General features: G+C 39.8%; 1 protein-coding gene across 6 annotated transcripts in view; it reads left to right on the top strand.

Annotated features, from left to right (window-relative positions):
* Positions 1-22,881, top strand: part of LOC112575321 — a 72,741-nt gene that overhangs the window by 13,684 nt on the left and 36,176 nt on the right. For 3 of the 6 annotated variants that reach the window (XM_025257087.1, XM_025257088.1, XM_025257083.1), the window contains exons 21-44: positions 135-194; positions 307-371; positions 673-803; positions 1,412-1,506; positions 1,619-1,834; positions 2,146-2,208; positions 2,467-2,546; positions 2,955-3,079; positions 3,347-3,441; positions 3,824-4,033; positions 4,507-4,566; positions 4,901-4,965; positions 5,234-5,361; positions 5,608-5,696; positions 6,085-6,303; positions 6,601-6,660; positions 7,458-7,522; positions 8,192-8,319; positions 8,782-8,867; positions 8,954-9,163; positions 9,355-9,411; positions 9,688-9,761; positions 10,195-10,322; positions 10,805-10,877. In XM_025257087.1, coding sequence (XP_025112872.1) covers positions 135-194; positions 307-371; positions 673-803; positions 1,412-1,506; positions 1,619-1,834; positions 2,146-2,208; positions 2,467-2,546; positions 2,955-3,079; positions 3,347-3,441; positions 3,824-4,033; positions 4,507-4,566; positions 4,901-4,965; positions 5,234-5,361; positions 5,608-5,696; positions 6,085-6,303; positions 6,601-6,660; positions 7,458-7,522; positions 8,192-8,319; positions 8,782-8,867; positions 8,954-9,163; positions 9,355-9,411; positions 9,688-9,761; positions 10,195-10,322; positions 10,805-10,877 — 2,582 coding nt within the window. Of the gene's footprint in view, positions 1-134; positions 195-306; positions 372-672; positions 804-1,411; positions 1,507-1,618; positions 1,835-2,145; positions 2,209-2,466; positions 2,547-2,954; positions 3,080-3,346; positions 3,442-3,823; positions 4,034-4,506; positions 4,567-4,900; positions 4,966-5,233; positions 5,362-5,607; positions 5,697-6,084; positions 6,304-6,600; positions 6,661-7,457; positions 7,523-8,191; positions 8,320-8,781; positions 8,868-8,953; positions 9,164-9,354; positions 9,412-9,687; positions 9,762-10,194; positions 10,323-10,804; positions 10,903-11,313; positions 11,527-11,779; positions 11,831-12,366; positions 12,444-12,817; positions 12,943-13,110; positions 13,224-13,615; positions 13,829-14,252; positions 14,295-14,640; positions 14,709-15,001; positions 15,127-15,557; positions 15,668-15,998; positions 16,212-16,422; positions 16,521-16,842; positions 16,965-17,657; positions 17,771-18,043; positions 18,263-18,456; positions 19,259-22,881 lie in introns of those variants that run through there. The other 3 variants (XM_025257086.1, XM_025257089.1, XM_025257085.1) reach the window with 3 other exon arrangements.

Below are 22,881 nucleotides of genomic sequence, written 5' to 3'. Positions count from 1 at the left end.
TCACTGTCTTCCTAAAAATACAGAATGTTTAACAACAATAAAAATTAGTACAATATCTGTCATAATTTATCAATGCAATTGATGTAAATGTTATCAACAATTTAGTAAGTGTTCGATGGTGTCATTTTTTTCAGGGAACTGCAGCACTCCAGAATCAGTGGTATCTGGTGTCATCTTGGAGGACATAAAAACAGGTAGATTAAGATAGTAAATATATGTACAGAAAGAATAAGGTAAATAATATGTATGTGGATATGTATGTATTTCTCTATCTATTTATCTTGAAAAACACTTTTTGTTATGTAGACAGAGGTTCCATTGGCTGTAGGCGCGATCTCGTGGCCATCGCTGACGGCTTCAGTGACGAGCAGGTGGGTTGCTTTGATGTCTCTTTCCTAGGTGTGAGGATCCGTGTCCTGTTGTTGCCCATTATTTTTGTTAACCTCCTCCTCCACACCTGATCATCACATTATTTAATCGAAAACATTTCTGACACTGCATGGTTAATGTCTTCCCATTTATTCTTCGTGCTTTTGAGCTCTCTCGTCTTTTGATTTCGTTGACTTGTGCTATGTTAACTTTACATTTTATGTTTTGACACTAAATTTTGTGTCCACCCTTTTGTCTTACCTACTTCTTGGCACACCTAACAAACTGTACCTGCGCGTTCAGTTCTTAGGTCGGTGGCATACAGTCTACAGGACAACCTTTGACATTCGTGAGGTTCGCGAATTTTCCAAGATAACACAGGCTGTCAAAACTCCTGACGGACGATTTCAGCTAATGATACGATACCACAACAGGTAGGCACCCGTATTACAACAGGTAGGCACCCGATATTACAACAGGTAGGCAGAATAGTTTTCGCTTGAAGGTTGTATAAAAGTTTGTTGTGTCTAATACAGAAAAGTACAGCTTTTAAGACATTGCACAGACAAAGGCGATGAAAATGATGACTATTTTTACAACTATTAAAGCGATGGAGTAAGACATGATAAGAATGATAACATCAGTGAAATAGTTGCTGGTGAATACAACTATTGCGATATTATGTGAATGCATTGACACAATGAGGCGAAGAAAAGAATATTAAAACTAAGCAAGCCCCTTTCATGTCGACGACTAACGGAAATGCGAGAATGATGAGAAATTGAATTTTTTTTTGTCATCTGTAATAAATTGAGCTTTGTTGAGACGTGAATTCATTAACAATTTGTAAACAATCCTTTTAGCAATTCGTTAAAGAAAAATCCATAAACTGTGGTAGTAAACATGGACTGGTAGTACCCCTATATCTGGAACACTTTAGAAACACCCGGATTAAGTATTTTAAATCATATAGCTTTTACAAGCCCGCTACTTTTTGTTTGTTTGTTGTTGTTATAGTTGTTTGGATTTTTTTTTCTCTTAGCACTGAACGGAGGCGATGTCCTCCCACGGAAGTGCTGCAGTTGTTCCAGGAAAGTACACCTGGCGACTACACATTCGTCTATCACTCCAACAAAGGTAAATATGTTGTGAATTATGGAACATCTAAATACAGTATGTGGGCTGTAATATTATTTCCTGCAGCCACCATGCAACCATTTTAGTCTGAGTATTGTCTTTCTGTGTTCAGGGGCCTTCAAGGTCCTGTACATGGACGATGAGGTGGCGGTAGTCTACTGGTGCCACCGTTTTCTCCAGAACAACCAGTGCAGCACCAGCTCGCTGCTGGTCGAGATTCTCGCGCGAGACGGGAAGAGCAGCATCTCAGGTGACAAACTCCACCTGCTGCAGCAGCACATCGTCAACGTCTGTGTGGACCTGCAGCACGTCAAACGCACAGCTGAAGGTGAGCGGCCTTTACAGCACCGACAGTCTACACCTGTCTACACCTGTCTACACCTGACACCCATCCATCACAGTCTGAATTTACATTTACTGGGGTACTGTTCCCAAAGTTGATGCTGGACATGTTTGATAGCACACGACCTTTTAGGTTGAAGCGTGTGTGAGTAGGTTTGTGTGTGCGTGTGTGTGTGTTTCTGATGGATGGAGCTGTACAGACTAATAACATGGATTCCTGCATGATTAAAAGCTGTTCATGAGTGAGTGGAACATGTCTCGACTATCTAAATAACTGTTTATTTTTTCTCGTTACAGACCCACTGTGTACAATTCCAGCGAGAGTGCAAGAAGTAGTTGAAGCAGGGGAAATAACCTCAGGTGTGTTAATGAACATGAAACAGAACTATTGTTCTGAAAAATTCGATGGCTCCAATTTTAATCATATTAGCATTGTTAAATAATGATATTTTGTTGTGAGTATAACTTGAGTATATGTATTATTACTGATAAATTTATTTTGTTATTATTATCATTATTTTAGGTATTCTATTATTTAGCACATCTATGATTTTATTTTATTATTTTTAATAAAAATGGCCATGATCACACACTGATATTCTTAGATAATCTGTGCAGCCTATGATATTCCTGCGTTTGCCTGCGATGGTCAGCTCCTGAGAGGAACCAAAGATATCGACCTTCAAGGTTTGACAAAGGTAAATAATAATACATCCATTACCGCAAAGTCTTTTTGCACAATCAAAACTGTTCTGTCTATCACGATACTTTAATTTGAATAAATAATACTTGGAGTGTACTCTTGAATTTCGTATTTAACCAGTTTGAAACTGTCTTCTATTTTTAAATGGTGATGCCGCTCTTAAGTTTGGATAGAAAGCGAACCTGTGGCTGGAAAACTCTTTCTGCCTACCCGAGGATTGGATACCTGAGTTATCATGGAAGATATCTCTCAGAGGGTTGGGTTTTACCTTTTGCTTACCGTTCCTTAGACACGTGCAACTTCCTTTTAGTAATCTGCCCCTGGTACTGTTACATATACCTCTTGTAATTTAGACCGAGGCTTGTCTCAACTGGTGAGTAAGGGTGGACGAATATTTGTGCAGCTGAGTGGCGAGTGGATGGTCTTGTGGCGAACACCGTCCTTCCTGGAGCAGCATCCACCGGAATCGGAGTCGTTCTTCATCATTCCGAAGTTAACTGGAATATTGACCTTGTGGCGAAGCTATGAGTAAGTGTATCAAAGATTGAATGTGTGCTCATCGGATCGCACGTGCTCTTTGTTAGTATGGGAAGCAGAAGTCCGACTGGTTAGGCGCGCCGGTTCGATACCCATACGGTGCAATTGAATGTGCCTAGGTCCTTAGTATGCTGGGGAAGGTAACACACCGAGGGGAGAAAAAGGTATGTGCATTACCTAATGATCGCTAGGAAACATTCAATTTAAGTGTAAATACTAATATTTGTTTATGCAATATCCTTTATTTTCGGGTCGCAGCAACGAATTGAACATGTGTAAACCTACAGAGGCGGGGATGCTGGAGTCGACCTCGGGTTCTGGGGATTACTACTACACTTTTGATGAGTCGCCAGGTGAGTAAATAAAGTATTGTCTTATTTGCTAGCCAAATGTGTAGCTTCTTAACTATATTTAGGTATGTCGGTCACTAGCCAGATAAATCAGTGAGCTGGTAATACTGTGGTAAGAAAACATATCTATTATCATTACTGCTTAAAAGAGAAAATTTCTTGAATTTAGTGTTATTATTTTTACTGGGAACGTGGACAAACAAATGATTATGTTATATGACAAGACTCTTCAGCGATTTCTGATAGGTTAGACGAGTGTGTGACTGCATTACGACAACTGATAGTAGGAGAAAGTGTATGGTAACTAAGCTGGTGACATGAATAGAGCAGTATCTCGATTAAAGACCAGTTCTGATCGCGTCTCCTACCCCGGGTGTACTTGCAGAAGTGATGAAGATCCTGTATGCAGACGAGAAGCACTTGCTGACCTTTTGGTGCACCCTGAGTGACGATGATGCCGAGTGCTTTCCGGATCGCATGTCGCTGGATCTCCTTTCCCGGCATCCCCACGTCGATGACGTCACCAGACAGGAGATCATGAGTCACGTAAACGTGCCGTGCATTGACGTCAGCACGCTGGAGGAGACCAAGGGAGGTAACGAGCGTAAACTTCCGGAGAAGACATTATCCTGTAGTAGCGTGTAGAGGCAGGTCAAGTGTCTCGTCTATGGCTTGGACAGGTGTTACCTGGGTCAGGCTGCACGAGGGTTGGCGCGTTCATGTATAAAGGTGCATAAATGGGGCGCCATGTAGTGTAGAAATTAAAACACTCGTTTGTCATCATTGCAACGAGCGGCTCAGGGTTCAGATATCGTCTCGGGTATGTGACATTTGTTCGCAGGGCTTTCTCCGGGTACTCCAGTTTCCTCCCTCCCTTTCCCCTGTTAATCTGTTTGGAGGTTAATTTTTTTCTTTGTCATGTACCAATTGTTACATTATCTACAAAAATTAAGAATTGTTGGGAATTCAGTTGCACCTTGTTTCTTGTATTTGAGCTAATACTTCGAGAATGTCAGCTACAACTCCCTGCCACCAGTAAAACCTAATCACACTTCACTTTGTTGGCAGATGTCTGCAAAATCCGACCTGATGTCATTACAGCTGCGTATGTCAGTGACATGCCCGTAGGTACGTGCTGATACATCACTTGATTTAACTTCTTGATTATCTTGAAATGTGGCACCAGCACAAGAATTATCAGCCCTTAGCATCCAGGTGTTGTATATAAGTACCGAGAGTATTATCAAACTCATACTTTAATGGCACAACATTGATTTGGTTGTCCTATGGCACAGCCATCAGAGAAATATATAACAAACCAGCCTCGCAAGGTCTGACATTCCTTTGTGTGGCTATGGAGCGAAACCAGAAACATGCAGAGAATTTCTTAAACTTTATATACGTCCACCATTAGCTAGTCCCCCTGCAAATAAACTTTGACAGCCATTTGTAACGGTTTCAGATTACTTTACAATCGGGTGCCGAAAGGACCTCATTAAGGGGCAACATGGCGTCACAGACGACATGGTGAGTGAGACATTACCATGTAACAGGCGAGTAAATGAGACAGTTCCGTGTTATACAATAATTTCTAAGTCTCCATACGATGCAGTGATTGTATAATTGTTTCACAAAGCTTGTTAATGTATGGAAGATTTCTACAAACAATATAAGTAGCGCGATTTTTGTATATGTATAGGCTTGTTTCTTTTATCTCATCCTGGCTGCATAGCTCTCTCTCTCTCTCTCTGTTTTCCTACCTGCATACCTGCCTAAAATGGATTCCATGTCCCAGATCGTGGGAGACTGGACCAGCATACTCCAAGCCAAACCCTTGCAAACCAGAGGTTTCGTAAAGCAAACGACATTTTATTTCACCAAGCTACCTGACGGTAACATCTCCGTCTTGTACCGTCACTACAGGTGAGCATCCCCAGGTAGACACCGTGGGCCCCTAGTTTTTTCTTAGATAAAATCGTTCATCAGCGCTTCATGTAGAAATTTTGATGACAGCACACTCGTATTCGGACTCTAACATTGTCATCTGTTTCTGTCTATACCTTCTACTTGTTATGGTAAAATTGTAGCTGTAGACCTTTATCTTCCTATCCAGAGAGGTGCATTATATATATATGGGTGTGTTTGTGTATGTTTGTTTGTGTGTTACAGTGAAGAATCTGATGAATGCCTACCTGCGAGTCTTATGACACTACAAAGACAGCAAACTTACAGCACAAGATTTTTGACAGGAGCTGGCGGCAAGTCTGAATTTTCCTTATAGTTAAAGTTTCGAACTGATTTATTAACAACTTTTCTCTCATTACATGTTTATTATTTTCTAGTGGTTGCTGAATCTGCTTAAATGTTAGCGCGCTCGGCAGTGAAAGGCTTCTACCTAATGGTGATTTGACACTTGCTTGTAACATAAATTGTTCCAGTCCTGTATATATTGTCTTCACAAAGGTTTGTCTGTTCGTAAGTTCATCATTTTGTCTGTCTGAAGCAAAGAACACGTCTATAAAAGGTACTGCCATTACTTAAATGTGAGGAAATATAAAAAAGATGATGACAACGATTATGATGAATGACAAATGTGAGCAGTCGCATCTCGAATGTTCTTTTTTTTTCCCCTTGCTGTTCGTACAGGTGTGTTGATTGTGTTGTACTCGGACTCCAACATTATGGCCATTGTTATCTGCGGCAGTTTCCTTAAGGACGATACCTGTGACCCCGAGACACAGGACTTTTTTGTTTTGTCCCGCCGCCGGGCGCAGGTAGAAGTGAGTGAAGACCTCAAGTACAACATGACCGTCCTCGCCGCCGAGGCCTGCATCGCAGCAGACTCCCTACGGGAACTCTCAGAAGGTGCGGTCCTCTGCTGTTGCCAGAAAGTCTTAAAAATTAACAAAAAAATTCAAAACTAGCGAAAGAGAAAATGTGTTTTATAAATGTAAATGGTTGATGTCAAATAGCAATGAAACCATGTGTAGAAAGTTTGAATATCTACCCCACAGTCTCCTTGCGTTTGGTGGGGACAAGGAAATTTGCAGACAAGTGAAGTCCCAAATAAGTTGTCTAATAAAATATATTAACAATATCATATAAGTCAATCCTAAGTTTTGCCTGAATCAAAGATCAAACTTTTTGTATCATTGTGTCCAGAGCCATGCTCTATACCGCCGGAAGTGCTACAAGATGTGTTGACAGGAGAACTGCAGGAAGGTAAATAAATTACCAAGTTGGAGGAGGGAAGCTAAAATAAATGACCAACTGGTCATTTTTATGACAGTCTATTGAGGCAACGAACTAGCTTTTATTTTCATAAACTATTACACATGCTGTGGCCATGTTACATCTATGGTCATTGGCCAGGGGGTCATTTTTCCTTTAGCTGTGTAACTTATTTTATAGCACACATATGTAAATAAATTACAACCTGTCTGTGTTAATATTAATTAACATGTACATTACATGTAATATTTACTGTTTTTTAAGATTGTAGCTCTTTCTTTGTTTAAAAAAATGAAGTTGATCCCAATTTCTTGTGATTCTCGTTTCTGATACAAATAATTGAATACAGTTTGAGCTAGAATTCATGCACATATGAGTATTGTTCACTCCATAGTTTAAAACTAATTTGTAAAGTCACATATTGTGTATTTAATAATTAGTTCAATAAAAAAAGGCACTTTAGACTTAAATGATAGAAATTGACGGTCTGAATCACTTTCGAACTGTACTGCGAGAAAGAGTTGAGAAAAGTGGAGAAAACAGAATATGAAAAATGGTCAAATGAACCTTCTACATCATTGCTTAGGGTCAGTATTCTCGAAAGATATGGCCGCCTGCTAAAACCAGCCCGGAGATGTTGTAGACTATGTTGTAAGTACAAGGTTCATTTGTTCGTGGAGACGATTCAGAATGTCATCTTCTATAATTTATGTCTAACTTGCCATTTCCCTTAACTTTTTCTTTCAGACGGCATCTGCATTCAAGCACCGTGTATTTTACGATTTCAGACTACATGAAAGTGCAATGTCAGATGCGGTATATCCCGGTCCAGGAGAACTTTAACCTAAGAGAGGTTGGTCTGACACACAGTCGAACATGTTGACAAGCGCCTGAATCCACTGAATTCAGAAACAATCCCCTTCTGAACACCAACGTTTAGTTTAATGAAACAAATTCTTCTTATAATCATTTGTACTTAAGCGGGTGATTAACCCCTCATCTGACACACACAAACCCTCGGTCTTGAACATTCTCACCTGAGCACGAAAAGGTTAAATCTCTGACCTCATGACATCATGGATGCGCCCGATAAACATGCGCTGCCAGCTTTGTTTTTTTCACCTGTATCTCTGACAACATACACATCTGTGGTGTCAAAAGGACTTCCTTCGATTCCTTCTTTGAATGTCGAAGTTTTCAGGTTTGTATCTTAAGAACAGACGGAGACTTAACAGTTAAAAAAATAAACCATTATTCTGCACCATTGCCTTAAAAGCTTGAAATTTGATAATATAGGTAAAATATTCTATATACTAAATACACAAAAACACTGGAAAGACTGGGATATATCCATAGCCAAAAAAATCATTCATAACAGATAAAATTCATAATACCTTTCCCTCCGTCATGTAAAGGGTGGAAGTAGATGATGTCGTTAATTGAATATGGTTTCCAAGAGGCAAAATTCAGTTTCTGTTTACTGGGGTACTCTGACATGTAAGAAAGTTTCATGTACCCGCAGTTTGCTGGGGCCTGGTATAGCCACTGGGACACGCAGACTGTTGGGGGTAGAAACACCTTGATGTCCCCGGCCTACTACATGGTGGTCAGGCAAGATGGCACAACTCTTCTCCTCAACACCTCCCTGAAGTAAGTCTACACTGAGGACAGCAATACTATCTTATATATTTTAAGACTGATCATGATTATGGCGATATGGTTACTATAACTGTGTATGTTGATACTCAATATCAATCTTTTATCATTTTTCTCCACATCCAGCTCTACATGCAATTAACTTGTTCACTGCTAACTTTTTCTTATTCTTTCGGTCTGCATATAAGGTTTACTGCTACATCTTTTATTTTTGTAATTTCGTTTTAGTCTATTAATTTGTGCCTTCTTAAGTGTTATCTCAATACACGTATTAATTAATGTCTAAACATCAATAAAGGCTTGTATTTGTTTTCATAAAAAATAGCACTTACCGACACTTAGGATATTTTGGAACTTTTTTTTCTGTGGATGCTTCGAAATCGCAAACCGGCCTACTCTTTACGAATAAGCTTACTCTTTCTTTTAAAATAATTAAACTTTATTTTGTGTCAACAGCCCATTTACTCACACATGTATGCCAACGAGACTCATCCGACTGAACCCAGGAAGCAAGCCAGGCAGCTTCACGTTCGGTGACAGAGGTACTCGTTCACTCTCACACTCTCTCTCTCTATATATATATATGTATATATGAATAATATAAATACACCATGTGTCAATGTTTCAGCCCAGCTGAAGGTGGTGTGGACGGACTACGAGCAGGCGGTGATGTACTGGTGCATCAATGTGCTGCCCAACGACATGTGCGATGGCCGTCAAGTGCATGTCAGCGTGTGGTCGCGACGGGAGGAGCTCATGTTCACTCTACCCTTTGACCTCCTTGACTTTATCGCCGACACCTGCGTCTCCAGGGACGACTTCATCAGCACCTCCTCTGGTAGGTCACGTGTCTCTCTGCTTCGCTGTACGTGTGGGTGTGAGTGTGCGTGGGTGGGTGGGAGTTGTATACGTGGCTAAGTGACAAACCGTGTGACTTTTTTGTTGTTTGTTAATTATTCTTCTTTCCTGTCACTGTTGTCACGATTAATGGTTGTCAATTTGTCCTCTGTTTGTGTGTTTACCCTGTAGAACTCTGTGACATTCCAGAAGACATCGTCAACGCCATGAAAGATGAAAACAGGAAAGGTAAACTTTTTAGTTTGCAGACATTCCCGTTTGATTTTCCTCATCAAAACTATAAAAGCATACCTTGCTATGAAATTACTTTTCAAGTATATTTTTATTTGAATTTGTTACTGCACCCCATAAGCGTTGTCATAAGCAAAATCACACCTCGATAAAATCCTTTTTTCCTCTGAACATGTGTGTATGTACATATACATAAATGAGAAGCAATATAATTTTATTAGAAACAATCAATAATCTGACAAGCCTCGTAAACTTGTATTTTGTTAAATGTAGTGACTTCGCCATTCCTAGTCATACAATGTGCTCAGGAGTTTATCTCAGAAATGGACAGCTTCGATTTCCAACAGGTGCGTATGTCACGTGATCAGTTCCTATGGTTTAAGTGATAATTGTAATGTTCCTGTAACATTTAACTGTCACAGTCCTAGGAGTACCTATTGAACTCTTGGCAAGCTTTTTTTCTGACTCCAGTCTCATAGAAAGAAAAGGTAAAATATCTCATATCCAATTGACAGTAGGGCCCAGAACGTAAATGGTTCACCGTGTCTAGAAACAAAAATGGGAAAGATTGAGACTATCTCTCTGTTTCTACAAATTTACTTTCTTTATTGAACGAAAAAAAAAACAACTCCCATGTGTGAAGCTTCTCAGACACATTCCCCCATTATTCGGAGCCAGTAGAAAAGCTACAGAGCTCCCTCTGTCGGCGTGACAGACCAGGCATGGCAAAACTATTCTGTCACGGATCTCAAGTACCTCTGACTTGCGCCTCGTTTTCAGTTCTCCGGCGCGTGGCACACGGTGCGACAGACGAAGTTCATGTGGGGCAACAACACCTGGGACTCGGTGGTCAGAAAGTTTGTCATCGGCGCCGATGGCGACGTGTCGATCGCCTACACAGGCTACGAGTGAGTGGATCATAACAAATGTCAAATAAAGGCTCTAGTTTCTTAGATTATCAAAAAAATAAATAAATAAAAAAGCAATCTTAAATTTCTCTGATTTTCAATCACGCTATCAAAAAGAGAAACATTTTTTTCTGCAGTTTCTTTTTTTCAAGTGCTGAATACATACAGAGACATTTGAAGAATTGACTCTTTAATCTGTTGTGCATAATAAATAGGTAACATAACAGCAAGCTCAAATTTATTATTTTATTTTTAATGTTAGTCTTACATATTTCCTTGCCTTCCTTCTTCTTTTATTGCTTGTTTTTTTATTTGTCTTGGCTTTTCACAGTTCTGTTGCATATTTCTTATTTGTATACTTTGAATTTATTTATTATTATTATTATTATTATTATTATTATTATTATTATTATTATTATTTATTATTATTATTATTATTATTATTATTATTATTATTATTCACGTGTTATGATTGTTTTCAGCAAAAGCAAAAGAATGTGTTCACCTGCAGAGGTTATCGCCCTTCAGCCCACCTCTCGCCCTGACCGGTGGACCTTCACTGGTTTAGACGCACGTCCAGGTGACACGCTTCCATTTTGTATACCTTATGCTATATTCTTATGACATCAACAATTGCAGTTGCTTGTACTTCATCGAGCAAAGCATTTGTTCTCTTTTCAAGCTGTAGACTTTGTGTCTTCCTTTGTTTCGCAGTTGTTGTTTTTTGTTTATTTGTTTTTGGTTTTGTTTTGTTTGTCGTTGGTCTTCTTGTTGTTGTTTGCTATTTGGTTTTGTTTTGTTTTTTTGTTTGTTTGGTTTTTTTTTAGGGGGGGGATGTTTGGGTAGCAGGACGAGCTTTGTGTCGATGCAAGACTGTGTGTTGATATATAGTGGAGGGGGGCAGGTACTTCTGCCGACTCTAACTTACTTAGGGTGGATATAAATGTACTTAGTTTTTCTCGTCTTACCTGTGTTAATGTTTTATTTGCAGTGACCATGCAGGTGATCTGGACAGACTATGACAATGTTGCTTTGTTGTACACCTGCGCACAGGTGACAGAAGATGGCTTGTGTGTGCGCTCGTCGTTACAGGTGGAGTACCTGTCTCGTACACCTGTGCCGACGGACAAATCGCTGGATACTCTTTCGGATATGTTACCTGGCGTTTGTGTGCAGGAGAGTGAGGTAGAGGTAGTAGCTACAGGTAAGAAAAACACATTTTTTCACGTACACAATATTATTTATTTTTGGTTCAGTATTGTTAAATTTGTACTCGTGGGGAATTTATCATAACGGTGAAAGTGTCGTCATGAGGACAAGATCACAATTGCAGGCTCGTCTTTCATCAAATCTGACAGAGCGAGATGTTTGTATTGGCAATTATTGATCACTGGCCTGAAATACCTTTGTAGCATTTTATTTTCACAAAATAACACACAAGTATGATACTTTTTCAGATCTCTGCAAGATTCCAACAATTGTGGTTGAGGCCGTGAATATGAACAGAGGTAAATTTTTTTTTCAAAAATAATCTCATATAGCTTCCAGACCTGATATTGCGGGCACTCTTAGAAACCTTTAAACATAGGAGAATATTTCCCGACAGTAGGCTGTACTCTTCAACATCTATTAGAAAACCATAAGGCGAGAAACTTCTTGTTTATGGGTGAAATGTGAAGCAACTACCAATTTGCAGATGACGCCGATCAGATATGAACACCTACAGAGAACTTTAAGATTAACTGATATAAAGTTCAAACGCATGTGGAATGGAAATCAGCACTGACAAGAGCACAAACACGATCGTCTGTAACAGAAAGTAGTGATCTGCATGGAGGGATTACAGATGGTAGAGATAAACAGCTTTAATTACTTGGGAGCGATTCTGATGTAGCTCAAAGATCTCCGCCTTCCATCCATCCTTCCTCCATCCACCCATCATCCATCCATCATCCATTCATCCATCTATCACCTAGTAGTAATACTCTGTTTTGAATGAATTGTATAATAATTAAACTCATTTGATACACCTTGACATCAACAGACGGTTCTGTAGAGGAAAGCCAGCAGTCCTGTAAGATGGAGGACATTGCTCTCGACAGTCGCTTCACTTTAGCGGAGGTAAGTTCGCACATGCATCAGCAATACGACAACAGATGCTTTATCAGTTCCTTTCTACCATTAAAATACATTCAATCGTTTGCATAAAGAGAATCCAAATTAAAAAATACTGTAAGAAATAACCAACATTTCAAAGTATGGGGACCTTAAGGATTGTTTGTGAAAATGTCTTCCACACACCCTACTTCCACTAGTCTTTTGTGACCATTGAAGATTTTTATTCATAATAATTTATAAAACATGTTTGTAGACATGTATAACACAAATCTACCGCGTTCATCAACATAGTCTGTACATTTATTTTTTTACTTTCTTTATTATTTCAATCAGTTTTCTTTAATTTTTTTTAATTCCTGCCTCTTTGTGTTTTCCAGATGAGCGGCGTATGGTACGAAGTGGCTCGGACAAGGTTCACCTTTAACAAAATGGAATCTACCACCAGTCTCTATACATTGGACCCTCTATCCAAACATTTGGACGGAGTCGTTGCTGGTACAATGTGAGTATTAGTAAGGGATATTTTCATTGAAAAAATAGAACCAATGCGTACTCACAGAACCGCTATAATAATGTTATAACAGAGAGATCATCTCCTTTTCATCTGATGCAATTTAAAGTTCCTTTTCATGGTGACACTACAGAGATATATCATAAATATTTGTCACAGGAACAACCAGTGTGAAAGTCCTGCACGGACTCAAACCAGGAAGAAGTCAGTTAATGGACCGGAAGCTGTCATCTTAGCGCGCATTCAAGGACCTCAGAATATTTTCTCTTGGAGTAAGTGACCGTGTTCTGCTCTAAGTTTTGTCAGTCCACGCAACTGAAGCCCTCAGAATACATTTACAGAGAGTGTGTCATCATTTTTCTACTCCATTTCAGTCAGTACGGGTAATTAAGGACTTTGCAACGTGGTCCCTTGGAGCGATCAATCATTTCTTACTTTAAGACCTACGGTCAGAACAACCATTGCCTCAGATATTTTCTTAGTGTGAGGGACTCAAATTTTTGTTGTACATGTGCAATAAAATATATTATTTTGCGGTTTTTGTGTCAGACGTGTCAGTCATTAAACCTTCGTTACGTTCATGTCTAAAAGGGGGCCAAACTAAGTGAACTTTGAACCCATTCCCCGACATGCTGTAATCAGACCCTCTTATATTCATGTCCAGTTACTTTTTACATCCTGTACTACGACAACAACTACCTCATGCACCTGGCCTGCTACGCCGAGAGGGAGAACGGCACGTGCCCTCGAGACAAGACGGAGGTCACCCTCCTTGGGCGAAGTCGCGTGCTGACCCCTGCCATGGAGGAGAAACTGGAGGCTCTCATGACGTCAGTGTGTCTCTCGCGTGAAGACCTGCAGCTTACCAAAGACATAGGTAGAATAATTTGTATATTTTTCTATTTGTTCTTCTGTTTGTATGATTTATTTTGGAGGTTCCTCTGTTTTTGTGTTTCTTTTTATTCATTGTTCAGTGAGGACTGAATAAGATGTAAACGACCATCGTATCATTAACTATTAATTTGACTGACTATCTTATTTATTTTAATAAGTTTTTGTTTTGTTATTTGTTTCCTTTTTAATGATTTATTACACGGTTTATTAAGTAGACGTTGGTTCTTACTTTCTCTGTTTTTTTTTAAGTAAACATTTTGTATTTTTTGTGCGTTGCACGAGCTGCCATGATAGCAGTTCTTTATGTTACTCGAAGAAGCTAGGCATCATTATGTGTGATAGTTATACTCCCATGAACTCCTGCAATCATCATTGCTATTGCCCTCTGGTGTCTACTCTGTTGGCAGCCAACTGTCTACAAAGAACCCCAGGAGGAAGCCAGAGAGATGGTAGGTCTCTAAACAGATTTTTTTATTTGTGATGTATCCTTTGTTTTTGTACTAAACAGAAAATGATATTCATCGACTTTCATCATTCAGCCTTGCTGCCGTGGTGACGATGGACTTTACCCTCTACCGTTAGACGATGGCCCTTGGTTTAGACTCTAGAGCTCTAAACTTTAGAGAGAATTCATGTCTTTGGGTACTTGTGTTGAAATTTATTTTTATGTTACGTCTGTCGGTCCTATTAATGACAGTTTCATTCTGGCGCAACTTTTTTTTTATTCAGGACTTCTCAAGTTAGCTCTCTCTTTCTGTCTGACACACTCTTTCCAACATTTTTTTCTGTTTCCAGGTCTTCCAGCAACATCCTCTTGCCCCCTGAACAACGTCAGTGTCGTAGAGAACTTTTACGACCAGAGGGTGAGGTTGTTGAAAACTAAATTTCGAGCACATTAATCGTACCCCAAAATAAGTTAATCTGTTTTTGGGGAACGGGGGACTCTTGTAGAAAGTTGTACGAGCTTTTTCCGCACTTTATGCTCTTTTCACATCGTCGGAGTGAAAGAACGTCCATTTAGTAAATAGTGAATTGTAACGACAGGGAAGTATTGGTATAGATGACACCCCGGTAAACATACATTACAGGATGTTGAAATAAGGTTCATTGACCTTTGAGGTAAAGTCTCACGCTCTGTCTTTCTGTCTTGTTGCAGCTTACGGGTGTGTGGTACGGGCTACGCACCCGAGATTACAGCACGGGAAAACATCCTAGTAGTTTTATTGTGTCGATCACCCGCAACAACGCCAACACCCTTAAGATGCGGCGCTGGACCATTCAGTGAGTATCTGTTGTCAGCTGTCAGTGCCATCTGCCATGAGTCATTACCTGCTGTCAGTATTTCCAATGATCCATCAGCACTTCATGTCATCTGTCAATGGCTCTCTCACCAGTTTCAAGAAAACCATCTTTGTCATGCGCAATAAACAAGTCTCGGTTCACATCCACTCCAAATAAAACTTTTTTTTATTTTACATCCGGAAAGAAAAATGAGTCAGTCAAATGCGCTGAAAAATTCATCTCTGATGTTTTCTTAAACTTTTAAACAATCTTGCTAATAAAAGAATGACACTACACATTTCTTCGCCAAAGGCAAGTAATTTTAATAATGTCCGATGTGCTTAAAGTCGATTCAGATGATAAGTCAATTTATTTACAAACGCATAATTAAAATGTAAATATTAACCAACATTATCTAACACTTCTTCCAGGAACAGAACCTGCGCTGTAGAGAAATCTGTTTATATTAAACAAGCCTGCAAGGGTAGTAACACCGGAGATTACATCAGTACAATGGGTTCAACTTTCATGCTAAGATGGAGTAAGAATTTTCAACATTTGCTAAGTTTAAAGTTCTCTGTTCTTCTGTGGGAAATGAAGGGATGGGTGGAGTGTACGTGAATGACAGTGGAATAAAATTTCTTCAGCCTGTCTGTAATATTTGAATATGTGCATCACGTGTGTCCCCTATTTTCTTAAATCATCAGTTTATGTAGTTTGTAAAAGGTCTTACGAAAGCACCTTGTCCGATATGCGACTGTCACAATATATTTATCTGATTTTAATGTCAGCAATTACCAGATTTATTGTGAATTGGATAATGTATCTGGTTAAAAAGGACCTTGCAACGAATTATCTGCATGTTCTCACAGGTTCGATGAAAGTTCTTCGGTTTGAAAACTCCTTGGTGCTGCTGTACTGGTGTATGAAGGAAGCTGAAGATGGAACCTGCATGCCTGATGGTGTAAGGGTGGACGTGCTGGGTCGCTCAAGGAGACCTCCACCCGAAAACATCAATCGTCTTCTGACGTCACTGTCGTCAGTCTGTCTGGGTGCGAACATCTTGCGAACAGTGACTGTAACGGGTAGGTCATTACAAATTACTTACTATGCATATGTAATATTGCAGTATCAGTTATTCTGGAGTTTTCATGAAAAGTAGAGTTATTCTGCATTTGTTACACTGTAAAGTGCTGTTACCCTGATAGTTGTTGATTTGATTATTAAAATTATCATGTAATTGCTGCACTGACAATGTCATATTTTATTATACTGACTCGCCCATGATTGTCACAGATGCTTGTGGCAGGAGATCGTCATTCCAGGGTGGATCTGTACCCCTGTCCTCATGTGCCGTCGACTTGCTTCCGGCGCAAACCATTCATCCAGACCAGGTAACACTTTAAAGAAGGTATGGATGGCTTTACGGACACAGAATAAACCAAGTAAGTCCTTACTGACACTGAACAGACCAACAAATGCTTTAGAGACTCTAGAAAGATGGAGTAACTCGATAAGAGACACGGGGCAGATAAGTCATGCCTTTAAAGAATCTTTTTACTTAGCTAAACATATTCAGATGAGAAAAGCGGTAAATATTTTATATGAACTTTTACCAAAGGAAGTCATAACGATGTGTTGGGATCAGAATGTCATTACATCCTGTTGCAAGTATGAAGCTTCTCATACCAGAAACTTGGTTCTGAACTGTTGTAGATATCTGGACTGTGGTACGAAACTGCTCACAGTGTAGACTCCATGCTTCAGCTCAACAAGGCCTTGACATTCTACAAACCTCTTCCCGGACAGCGTCTGTCCATGTTTCTTGCTGCGGAAGGGTGGGTGTGCATCAGATTTTTTATACGATGCATGTCTGTGGTTGGATAAGCGTGCTTGTGTGTGTGGATGCGTGTGTGCGTGCGTGAATGTTTGTGCAAACAAAAATTTATCAGGCCTTGCTCAGAAATCATAGTGCCAGTTCCCCCACACGTAGCTTGTCTTGGCAAGTGTATAAACTGTATAAATTGTATAAATACCCAACGCAGGCCACACGTCAATTCACAGCTCACGAATGGAATTGTAAGGGTAAATAACCCAACAGCACCGTGTTTCTAGTGGGTATTTTTACCCTTATAGATAGTATATTCATTACTGAAGATTGCAAACCAGTTGTTTACAAATGGATAAAAATTTGACAAAACCATTGTCTTGATAGCGTGCCATGTGGCACCAGAAAAAAAGCCCTTTGTAATACCTGGCAGACCTTAAGGATGATACTTTTTCGGGAGAAGAGAAAGTGTTACATGATACAACTAAAAATGAAGTACGCGTAGTTTTATGTAGAAATGTGAATATAAGAATTCAAATGCAACAAAACTGTCAATTTTATATGTTTAACTTTGTATTCTGCTTTGCTTTATTCATATTACGCTCGAATCTTTCTCTTGTCGTAATACAAACTCAGTGACATGTTTTAAGTGTCACAGGTTTCTGTTTGTTTGTTTGTTTGTGTGTTTGTGTGATATTGTCAGGGACAAGAACGAGTGCAAGGGACCATTACAAGGGACAATGAGGCCTCGTTGCCATAGAAACCCTAATGGCCGAATGCTTGGGAGGCTAAGGATTCCTGGCGTCTCACTATGGGGTGAGTAGTCGCTCCACATTCCCACTTAATTGACGCTGGTGCTAATACTACATTCATGATAACGACATAACGACAGCAGCAACAAAAAACTATCACGATGAAGATGACAGTTACTTTGACTATTCAATATAAAGCATTATGGTTTTAGGACCCCTCATAATGTGTGTGTGTGTGTGTGTGCTAGTCTTATGTGCCATTATGGAACCCAGAGTGCCTTTAAGGTGGTCGACTGATAGTGCCAAAGTTCAAGTTTACCCCTGAACTTGTCCCCAGGACCGTGGCAGTTGCTCTACTTCCAGCAAAACACCTCAGCTGTAGTCTTCACCTGCGTGGATGAGCGGCCGGACGGCACGTGCTCGCCCTTGGGAACCAAGCTGCTGCTGATGTCCCGGGAACCAAACCCCAGCCCCGAGGTTCGACAGCAGCTGAAGGCCGCCATAGACCAGCTGGGCTGCTTTGATCACATCACCATAGCGGACGCTGCGCATGAGGGTAGGTGAACGCAGTAGTCGTTTGAGTAAAATCTGCATCCGTCCTTTCTTTGGTGTATTCGATGATGACTGTCTTTGGGAAGGCAAAAAGAATAATACAATGTTCCAGTTTTCGCATTCAAACACATTGAAATGAATATTACCCATACTAGTCTTCGTTTGTTTTGTGTAAGACTATTCCTGCTATGTTGGCAGGTGCCTCGTGTCGAGAAAAGCTCGATCCCGTCATGCAAGGGGGCGCCTGATGGCACGAGCTCGATTCCAACGTGCAAACAGGCGACATGACGTCACACGGACAGCAAAGCGGAGCTGTAGTCACGTGTTACACACGACGCTAGGCTGCAGCTGGGTCAGCTTAACCACTCACTTAACCACACACATGCTCCGTCATGCCATCCAGCTAGCGACCCCTACAGCAACACAGCCTGCATACTCTGGAGCGGACGTTAGCCAAACTTTCTGAAATTTTTTTTATTATCACACCACTGCTCTCTACTTTTTCTGTTCACAATGATCACAGTTTGTGAATAAGAAGTAGTGTCTTGTATGTCTTTTGTCTTCTATGTAAAATAGTGTGACATGATATCAGCTTCTTTACCACAAAAACAACACAGGGTTAAATACACTTGTGAGAGATTTGATACCTTAGAGCATTTTGCAGTTAGTAAAGTTTGTTTTTGTCTTTTTGTAAAGTTGTGTTTATAAAACTGTGTGATTTCATTGTTTCTACATAAATAATCATGTTTGATTGTAGAGAAAGCACTCCATGTATTCGTCAGAACTGTACCTGTCTGAGCACAGGTACGAACCAGCACAGTCTCGTTTCAGACTAACCAGTTACTGATGTTTCCTTTGTTCATTCCTCTGAAAGACGTCTGCCAACGCTGCTATAGTGTTGTATCTCCGACTGTTTGAAGAAGACTTACTCTGATTAATCACACTGTTATTTTTTATTTGTGTACAAGATTCGACTCAGCAATACACTTTGTCAGAACTCTTTTGGTTTTTGTGTCTTAATAATGATCGAAATAAACTTTATTTATGAAAAAATATACGTTGAGAAAGAAGAAAACGGACGACCAGAGTGAAGCCTGTTTATACATTTCTCTGTCCAAGGTTTAAAGTATAGATCTTCAATAGACCGACAATGCTTATGGTAAACATTTCCAGAGGTCAGACTAGCTGTAGACGGTTTTTGCCGCCTCTGTCATCAAGTAGTTTTGCCACATTTCTCAAGGATTCAATTGCTGTCGATGGACAGACAGTGAAAAGGCGCTCGTAGTCGACGGTCAGCTCAAGCCGCAGAAACAAAGTTTAACGAATTCGAAAAACAGTCCAGTACATTCACTAAGATCACAAAAAGTTAAACAAGAACTCCAAAATCAAAATTAAAAGAAAAATTTCAAAATCTAGAAATAGTGGAGAGCCAATAAGCGACTTCACTCTCCCTTGTCTTGAAGTCTTCATATCTTTCTATTGGTATGTGGCCCTTGTTTATCGTTTCACAAAGACCACATTTACCCACCGTTCCTGTACATCTATGTAGGCTTACTAATAATTATGAGCAGTTACCAACAATCATTTTGAAAAATCGGTGTGAATAGCGGAGGGAGAACCAATCTTCCAAAAACCTTTACTTTGATCGCGCTCAGTAATGTCGGCCATTGCGGCAGTTGGCAGTGAAGCACAATCAGCTTTTACCTCGTCCTTTTTTTCACATCATGTCCTGGCGTGTGATAGTTATTGTCTGAATAATAAACTTGGGAGATCTAGAATTAGATATCTTGTAATACTAATTTTCGCATTCAATTTTAATGCACAATTACGAATCAAGATTTATCAGGTTTGTGGATCACAATTAAAGCTCATTCTCAACCTTAGATTACAATGATTTTTTTGTCTCACACGGAGGATTAAACGAGCAAAGGAAGTGGTGTCTGAGCAAGGCCATTGCCATTTTCTGACGCCGCGGTTCGAAACTCACATGGGTTACGTTGATAAGTCATTTTTGCTGATTATTTCATAAACTTAAATCACACCACCTAGCAAAAAATAACAGAAAAAAACCCAAACAAACAACAAAAAAAAGAACCAGACATTATTCTTCGATCATCTTCGCTGATGACATAGTTTCCCTCATCTTGCCTTCGTATCCGCTCCCCCCTGCCCTGGGTGGATGCACTGCTGTAAGCCTGTAACTACAGTAGTCTGAGTTTCTAACCCTGTGCGTAAATGAAAAAATACATAAGGGAGGCTACTTTGGAACCCTTAAGAATTGTTCCTCTATCGATTACGTCCCTTTAAAGGCTGAAAAAGTCAACCAATCAGGTGTTTGTTTGAAAGCAGACGAACATTTTGTTGATCAAGCGCCATATTGACAGTCGTTTGCCGGTTACTCAATTCGATGTAAATTTGTACTCAAACAACAGAAAGTCAGAAGAAAACAGTAAGTAATAAAATAAGTGCGTGTTTGGTTCATTATGTTTGCATAGATTATGTAAAAACAATTCTTAATTTCTTACTTTTGACCTACTGCCCGATGTTTGCATTCTCTACCCGATACAGTTACTATCTTTGATTTGATTTTACTACAATAAATCAAAACGTATAATTCTTAAACTCGACACCACGCAACTGTTGTTTAAATGCATTTTAAATGGTGTATCACAGATAGTTGTCTTTATTGTAGGTTAATAGATATAATTTTTTTAAAACACAGATTAAAATTTGATTCGCGGGCATTCGATGGTTCGTCTGCTTAGACTTGGGGCCGCGCTGTACTTTCGAGACGCAGTTACAAAAATAGACAACAGGTTGGTAAGGGAGGTAATATCCGCAAAACTATATTAAAATCACAGCAACTCTCTTGGATTGAAGTAAAGAATTGATATATACACAAAGTTATTTTATAGCTAATGATCTGTAAAACTGTTATCTTACTTTTTGTAATTAAATTAGTGTTCAATACTACATATGTGATGTTCCTTCACCTAACTGACTAGAGGGTACCAGCTCTCTGTTGTTTTGTCCCGACTGTGGATCTACATCGAGTTTCGGTTTCTCCCACTGTGGTGTTTGTTGCGCCCTTCGCCTCTGTTATGGGTTTTTCTTAGTGCTTATGTTTTGTCATTTCTTACAACAGACATTGTATCTTCTTCTGTCTCCTCTTTACTGATACTTTTAGTTATTCTAGCATTGTGGACCATGCCGTTTACAATTTACTATTTACGAACCACGTACATTGCTTTATGCTGTGTAGATTAGATTCTGTATCTATTCGCTTCGCCGATGTCGCCTGGTGATGAGATGTATTTGTGTCATCCTCCACCTTGTTCCCTGCATGTCACTGACTGCTGTCTCCTTCGTTTCTTCATTGACAAGAATGTGCCCTGCTCTCAACTGTGTGACCCTAAAACTTCAAATTCGGACTCAGGACCGTTGAGAGCCAGCACGGGCCCCTGAGCAGACGACTTACTTACATAAGTAGCTGACAAGTTCATGCATTCAAGAGTGACAGACAAAAGTCATGTCAGACTCAGTAACACAATATTGTGCGTGTTCCTAATCAAAATCAAATCAAATCAAAATCAAAACAGACTTTATTGTCTGCCCAGGAGACCCAGGGCAGAAATTTGTCTTTGCTCACATACCCATACAATCTCAACTGATTGTCCACTAGCAAGTCAGCCTATTACATCATCTCCCCACCATTGGCAGAAAACAAGGTGTGATCGTCAATCTCATCAAGGAGACGTCATCATCAAAAGTGGTCACAAAAAATTCGACTTACGGAGTTTTCGAGTTAGGGAAAATGGCGTAATAGGTGCAGGTATTTGGCCGGGAACTAACAATTAATTCGATATGGGGAGGTTTTCGACTTAGGGAAGGTCAACTTATCGAGGTCCGACTGTACAGTTATAGACAAAGGTCACAAAGAAACAACTACAGTGCATCTAGATTAACACTCGCCAACAGGACTGCAGGTGGCTTTTACACGGATTGATGTAGAAAACTTTGATCGTGACTTGTCTTATGTACAGAAAGAAGTTGTATTAATCAAGCAACTACAACATGAGACTTTCCCCATATTACTGTGTACAGTCATGCTTGTCATGGACTATGGTTCTTACCCTCACCTGCTGCATGGCTACTTCACAGTGATCTGCCGGAGCTAGCAGTCATATATATCTTGCGGGGTGTACTGCATGCTTTGGAATACTTGCATGGCAAAGGTGACATACACAGGAGTGTGGAGGCTAGCCATGTTTTAATATCAGATAGCGGACAGGTGTGTCGCACTGGCCTTCACAACTCTCTCTACGGTTGTAGGAGGCTAACGCTTATGAGCACTCTATGACTACCCAAGATGCTGATGATTGCCTCCAGTACATCAGTCCACAAAGTCTTACACAGAATCTGGCTATTTCTCAATGATTGTAAAGCTAACTTGATGATCTTATTGCTAAAATTCGGGTATTTTTTAGTGATTGTTTTTGTGACCCGCATCCATTATTATTATATTTGTGTGTTTTTCATTTTAGTAAAGCGCTTTGAGTACACCTTTTAATGCTGGAAAAAGAGCTATATAAATAAACAGATGATGATGATGATGATGATGAC

Source organism: Pomacea canaliculata, linkage group LG11 (genome assembly GCF_003073045.1).
Source record: "Pomacea canaliculata isolate SZHN2017 linkage group LG11, ASM307304v1, whole genome shotgun sequence".
NCBI lineage: Eukaryota > Metazoa > Mollusca > Gastropoda > Architaenioglossa > Ampullariidae > Pomacea > Pomacea canaliculata.
The sequence above is the reverse complement of the archived record's forward strand: the minus strand, read 5'-3'. Positions and strand labels throughout refer to the sequence as shown.